The sequence below is a fragment of the Haemaphysalis longicornis genome, unplaced genomic scaffold (genome assembly GCF_048455015.1).
Source record: "Haemaphysalis longicornis isolate Haplotype H1 unplaced genomic scaffold, Haemaphysalis longicornis Haplotype H1 scaffold_23, whole genome shotgun sequence".
Lineage (NCBI taxonomy): Eukaryota > Metazoa > Arthropoda > Arachnida > Ixodida > Ixodidae > Haemaphysalis > Haemaphysalis longicornis.
In genome coordinates this window covers 6,253,181-6,260,293 of record NW_027526306.1, presented here as the reverse complement: position 1 = coordinate 6,260,293, position 7,113 = coordinate 6,253,181, and the positions used below count along the sequence as shown (strand labels likewise).

The 7,113-nt window shown below is 48.5% G+C and overlaps 1 protein-coding gene across 1 annotated transcript in view; it reads left to right on the top strand.

Moving 5' to 3' along the window:
* Nucleotides 1–515: 515 nt before the first annotated feature.
* Nucleotides 516–7,113, top strand: part of LOC144172551 (uncharacterized) — a 29,717-nt gene continuing 23,119 nt past the window's right edge. Inside the window, exon 1 of the mRNA XM_077701226.1 lies at nt 516–673. Within this exon, the coding sequence (XP_077557352.1) occupies nt 619–673 (55 nt within the window). The 5' untranslated portion in view covers nt 516–618. The remainder of the gene's footprint in view (nt 674–7,113) is intronic.

Sequence of the window (7,113 nt, the reverse complement as noted above, 5' to 3'; positions counted from 1 at the left end):
GATTCTGTTCTCACGTATGCCAAAAAGACGTGAACAACTAAACTAAACCAATACAACACTGCATCCGTCTGCGCCATGCACACTCCTTTTCAATCTGACGGGTATCATAGGTACTAATTGCGTGTGCAATTAATAAAAAGGTATCTATGACCATGATAACACGCGAATAACTAACAATCACATAAAGGGCCCACTCTCACCTCGCGCTCACATTACGTTCACCCCGTTACATAACGTTCACTTCCCAGTTGATTTCTAAACTATTACCCTACAGTTTCGAAGTCAACTCCGCCATTGTAAACTGTCAGAAGTACGCATTTTTCTCGCCACTTCCTTCTCTGAGAAGATTAGAGCGCTCAAGGGCAACACTGACCGCTGAACACGGCGTTTTCATGTAATATGATGCCGCCAGCAGAGGCTGCAGAGTGTGGAGTGGGCCCTCGATGACCGTTACCACACTATCAAGACGCGTCACTTTCACCGCGTGATAACGGTGTCTTCCTCTTGTGCACTGCGGTTCCCCAGCTCATATATATACTCCCATCGCTTGAAGAGCTCTCGGGAAAGGCCAGCGGACGTTCTTCAATACTAGTTGTGGCATATTTCGTGTCATTCATCATGATGTACAAGATTTACTTCATGTTCGGCATCATTTTGCGTGTCTCAGCAGCGGGTAAGTTCAGCCACAAAGTTCCGATTTGTTTTCAGAATTGCTACAGTTATTTCACTTCTTTAAAGTATTGGATCAATATGTATAAATTAAGCCCATGATTGTTTTAACTAAAACGCAATAGCAAAAAGAGGAGCACGCTTTATCCTTGAGCTGCAACATAGAACCCGGAACTATCATTGTTTCTTTAGCAAATGACCACTACAACGTTTTCAGATGTCGAATGCGACATAAAACAAAGGAATTTACGCTTAGGCGACTTCTTAAACTAGATGTTGGCTGCAGTTTGGTATGTTATAACAATGTTGATTAGTTGTCACTTAAAGCTTATTATGAACACTCGTGAAGGGTTGCCACTACTAAGTGTTGTGAACACTTTTAGAAAAGGCAAAGCTCAAACTACTCCACCTTAAGAGAAGTCGGAATAGACATTTTCAAGTAGGTGCCAATTCTAACTTACAAAAAATCATTTGCAAAGCCACTGCAAACGTGACACAATAAGACGCTATAGGTTTCTAGTTTGTATCAAGCTTCGCACCTGACTAATATTGTTGATATTTTGAAAGACTAAATTTCTAACAACAGTCAAATTGTTCATAACGAGGGTGTGTACAACTTGACTGCAGAAACGTAAACTATGTCTATATACCCTATATATACACTGCAACTGAAAACTTAACGTATTCAAGTAACAAACCAAAAGCGAATATAAATTTCTGATGAAACCGAAACAACGTAAAAGCGCAGAAGAGCGCAGATTCACAAACGAATGCTTCCCCTTGGTGTACAACACTAACCTTGCCTGGTCACGCAAAACGTACTCACTATTATGTATTGGTAACCAAGTTTTGATTGATTTATTATGAGGTTTGCCGTTACGACGCTACACAGCCAATACGTCGCACCATAGTGGAGGGTTCCGGATTAGTTTTTACCACGCTGGAAAGTTTAACGTGTACTGAAATATCGAACGCGTGTTCATTTTTGCTTTTTGCCTTCATAAAAAAAAGCGGCCGCCACAGCCAGATTCGAACCCGCGTCTATGGTATGTGCAGAACAACGCCTGAGCCACTGAACTCCGCGCCGGGTACTTATTTATTTTTACCTAAACCAAGCATGCAAGGCATCGGTAGTGGTTGTTTATTCTCGTTACACATCAGCTAGGACAGGAATTTGCACGAGCGAATAACATATTCCTCCGCTATGGAAAATTTATCCAAGGCTGAGGTCGCACTGATTGAAGTTTTGTAGCAGCATTACCGCGAGGTGAAACGTTCTCGCTAACGCAAAGCACACCATTCCACAGCTTTTAACGCCTCAAACATCGATACCCAATACCTTTTAGTAATTGGAACATGGAAGAATTTTCACGAAGTTTATGTTATGGGTTGATTTATAGTTTCATGGTTAGCAGAAACTAGTCGAACGTTGGCCACCTTTTGCGTTAAAAAAATGTTAAAAAAAGGAATAACGCATTTTTTGTTTGTTGAAACAGCCCTGAGACAGATGGCCGTTATGCCTGAGTGGCCAAATAATTAACCCAGCACAGATGTAAGGGTTGAGAGATTTATTCGAGAAATTTAAGTTTTGTTACGATGGGTTGGTCAAGTATCCCTGTAGGCCTGCCATTAACGTTTCCTTCAACGGTCACTCATCAGAAACACTACTTCATGTTCAGCCATAATTGTAAGTGTCTTTTGAATGCCGACTTTCTGCACTTGAAGTTTCTGCGCGAAAAGACAAGAAAACAGTACTATCATGCTTCAGTGCAGGCGTGATGCTACTGCCACGACCGTCACGGGAAGGATTTGCTCTCGTACATTCCCAGCGCATTGGTATGGCGAGATATTTATAAAAACGGCAGAGTTCGGGTTACACACCGATGGTGACCATGTGTGTAGCATCGAGAGGATTAAAATCATTTTTGGGATTTAATCAGAAATGCGTAAATAATCATTTGAATGACAACGTTTAGCTGTGCCAAACGGGTTTTTGTACGCCTCTTTCAGTGCAACTATCGCTGCAGCCACGTGCTATTTCTGCGTCGCTACGCTCACCTGAATTCGCTCTGCGTGCGAGCGAAATATCATAGCGATTGTGCGGCTGTCGGCACAACAAGGGAGTCCCCCCCGTCTGCTCTTTTTACTTAAACGCGGGAAGGGGTGTTACCTTAAGGACTGCCATCCCGGAAATCCTAGTGCGCTTGCCAACTGAGGCAAGGGCCCCTGGGCATTCACTTACGGTTCTCCAGGCCGGAAATTTCCTGCGAGAACTCCCTGGGATTCCCAGCGGCAATACCTCGTCGCTACTCATTTTCCCGGCAGGTGTTCTTATAAGTTAAGCGGCGGATGTTTCGCAATGCTTTCTATAGTGTAAGGTTTTTCAAAACAAGGATGTGTTATGAAGTTGTGCAGCAGCAAAATAGCAAAGAAAAATTTAACTTAACATTTGTAGAATTCTCTACTTCTTGCTGCACAGACAATGCTACGTAATGAGCAGCGTAATGCAAGCCTTCTGCTAAATAAAGCACCTTGCCGGAGGCTCTTGTATCCGTTTTTTATATTGTCACGCCTCACATACTTGGACATGTGCATGACGGATGGGCAATCCCTGGGCTAGAAGAGGAAGAGGAACGATCTTCAGGCGTGTGCGTTTGGAGCCCCGTTCATTCCTGGGAAGCTTCTCCGTCCTGTCCAGGAAATAAACCTCCCTTTTACCGTAACAGACTTGGTGGAGGTGCGGGGTAAACCCAGCGGACAACGGCGTCACTGGATCTTCGCCGAAGCCGTCGCGTAGCTGGCCTCTCGCCCGTCCGAGAAGTCATGGCGCCCCCGACTCAAGGCAACTCTTCGGCGACACCGCCCGGCGGCTGGCAGCTGCAACGAGAACCACGGAAGTTTGAAGGCAAAGCGGAAGAAGACGTCGATGACTGGCTCACCCATTACGAACGAGTGAGCAAGTACAACCGTTGGAATGCGGCAGACAAGCTTGCAAACGTCGTATTTTCCTTGGAGAAGACCGCCCTGGTGTGGTTTGACAACAATGAAGCGAAATGTACGACGTGGGATCGGCTAGTAGAGTTAATGAAGGAAAGGTTCGGTGACGCTGAATCCAAGAAGAAGCGAGCGAGCGGAGCAGACTCTTCTGCAGCGAGCTCAAGTCCCAGGGGAAAGCTGCACCACCTACATTGAAGAAATTCTGCAGCTGTGTAGAGTAGTGAACGCCGAAATGCCTGAGGACGACAAGGTGGGCCATCTACTGAAGGGCATTGCTGAGGACGTCTACACATTCCTCATTAGCAAGGAGCATTTGGACACCGTGTCGGTGTAATTCGGCATTGCCGCAAGTTCGAAGCGCTAAAAAAACGCCGTATAACTCCAAAGTTTGGCCGCTTATCCAACGTGACTACTGTCGCAAGCGTTGACAGCACGTCTCCCGCTGATCTCGCGGCTACCATACGGCAAATAGTCCGTGAAGAGTTGCGACTACATGAAGACGTCCCAAGCAAGGCAGCAAGCTTCACTGAACGCTATCTGACGAAAGAGGCGGCGTGCCGGTGCCCTTGTGTCCACAGTGAATGCATGAATCCGTCCATCAACGCTGCAAGCATTGAGCCCTACCGAGCCGCGGGAAATCTTAATGGCCCCTATCACAGGGACGCAGATTTTTGGCGGCCAGGTCGCTTTCCTCGTAATCTATATGCCGACTCTTACGAACCGAATCTACAACTGGATCACTCTCACTCGAACACAGGAAACTGCGAGGTTGGCCAGCGTACCTACCAACCAGATATGCGATATGCGTCTTTTGAACGGTCAGATACGGGGCGTCGGCCGCCTGTTTGCTATCGCTGTGGCATGACGGGGCACATCCAGCGATTCTGCCGTCGTCGACGCCAGCTGCCAACATACAGGGCCCCAGACGCATACCCTCAACGTTCTTCCTACAGGCTTGACTCATCGTGGCATCCGGGAGTAGTTCCGACCCCCTCCGGACAAAATGCGCAGCGAAGTGGTTCTCCTTCATCGGATCGCAGCCTGACACCACCCACAATGCGCCCGAGGAGGTCGCCATCGCCTCGCCGCCGCCCGATGTCACCACCCCCGGGAAACTAACCAGTGCGGCCGATGGGGGTGAGGTCGCTGGACCGTCTGTAATCGATAAACCTCTGCCTGTTTCTATGGACAAAAACAAAGTTAAAGTTTCAGTCGATGGAGTTTCAACAATGGCTTTAGTGGACACTGGAGCCACCGTTTCTGTAATGAGTTATGCGTTCAAGGAAAGACTTGGCCGCAAAGTAATGTTCAGCTGGGATCAGCCTCTTTCTTTCCGGGGAGTTGGTGGCGAATGGCTCCGACCTATGGGTGTTTGTAGTGTGAACGTCTCGGTGGCCGGGAAAACGTTTACAGTGGAGTTCGCGGTGCTTCCCAGTTCCACACACGACGTCATTCTCGGGATGGACTTTTTACGGGACTGTGGGGCAACCGTTGACTGTGGTGCCGGTGAACTTTCAGTGAGCATTCTTCTCTTTCCCTTGTCTGGCGACGATTCTCCAGCTGAAGAAATTCTGATTGTTTGTGACGACGTGGTTCTGCCAGCACACACAGCATCACCCATCACGGTGACCGCTTCTGAAATCCCTGTCAGCTCCCTGGACGCCTTTGTGGAGCCACTGGCCGGGAACTGTGCGAAAAAAGACATTTTGTTGCCGCGGTGCCTTATTCGCATCAACAATGGTCACACTTTATTGTGGGCATTGAACTGCTCCGCTCATAACGTAGTTCTACCTAGAGGCATGAAACTTGCCCGTTTTGAGGCTTACGAGAGCGCGTCTGTTGCTGTGGTGTGTGAAAGTGAGCCTCAGGTTGCCACTAGCGGCGTGCCTGATTCTAAATTTCTGGGCATGATTGATAAATCCCTCTCCTCAAGTGAGCGTGCTACGCTGGTGACCGTTCTATCCCGACATGCTTCTTTGTTTGACTTCGCCCAAGACGGCCCCAACATCCGGATCCCGTCTTCACGTGCGCGTACACAATTGAAACTGGCTCGGCACGTCCAATTCGACAAAAGCCCTACCGAGTCGCCCCATATGAACGCAAAGTTATAGCGGATCAGGTCAAAGAAATGCTGCAAAAGGGTGTTGTACAAGAGTCATCTAGTCCGTGGGCTGCACCTGTCATCCTTGTCAAGAAGAAAGATGGGTCATGGCGATTTTGCGTGGACTATCGGCGCCTCAATTCCATTACGAAGAAAGACGTATACCCGCTTCCTCGAATAGACGATGTAATTGATTGTCTGCACTCAGCGTCCTACTTCTCGTCCGTGGACCTACGATCCGGATATTGGCAAATCCCGATGGAACCTGCACACAAGGAAAAAACGGCCTTCGTCACTCCTGACGGTCTTTTTGAATTCAACGTGATGCCGTTCGGATTATGCAACGCTCCGGCAACATTCGAAAGGTTCATGGACACGATTCTGCGTGGATTGAAGTGGGAAATTTGTTTGTGTTACCTTGATGATGTAGTAATTTTCGGGCGAACGTTCGATGAGCACAACTGCCGCGTGGATACCGTCCTGAACTGCCTGCAGAGTGCCGGCCTCGTGCTGAATTCGAAGAAGTGCCGTTTTGGCGAGCGTCAAGCGCTGGTTCTTGGCCACATGGTTGACAAGGATGGCGTCCGGCCTGATCCTCGGAAGATTGAAGCTGTCGGCAACTTCAAGCAACCACGCTCAGTGCGCGAGCTCCGCAGCTTCCTGGGGTTGTGCTCATACTTTCGTCGCTTCGTTCCTCGGTTCGCGGACTTGGCATCGCAACTTACGTACCTTTTACATGACAACGTCCCATTTCATTGGACACCGGAATGTGAGGCTTCGTTTTCTCAGCTCAAATTTCTTCTGACATCAGGCCCTATTCTGCGTCACTTCGACCCTTCCACGCCCTCTGAGATACACGCTGACGCGAGTGGAATCGGTGTTGGCGCGGTGCTCGTTCAAAAACATAATCATGTTGAGCATGTTGTCGCCTATGCTAGCCGATGCCTGAGCAAAGCCGAGCGAAATTATACGGTAACGGAGCAAGAGTGTTTGGCAGTTATTTTTGCCGTCCAGAAGTTTCGCTCATACATATACGGACGCCCATTTACTGTGGTCACTGACCACCACGCTTTGTGTTGGCTCACTGGACTTCGCGATCCAGTTGGTCGTCTAGCCCGATGGGCCTTGCGTCTACAGGAATATGACTTTGTTGTGCGCTACAAGAGCGGCCGCCAACACGCGGACGCCGACTGCTTATCTCGGCTTCCGGCCTCTGAACCCGAAGCAGACGCTGACAACTTTGACGATTATCTGGCAGTGGTTAGCTCCAACTTTCCTGATGCTGAAACTTTCATCGTGGAGCAGCAAAACGACTCCAGCCTACAACCGCTGTTTGCAGTTGCTCA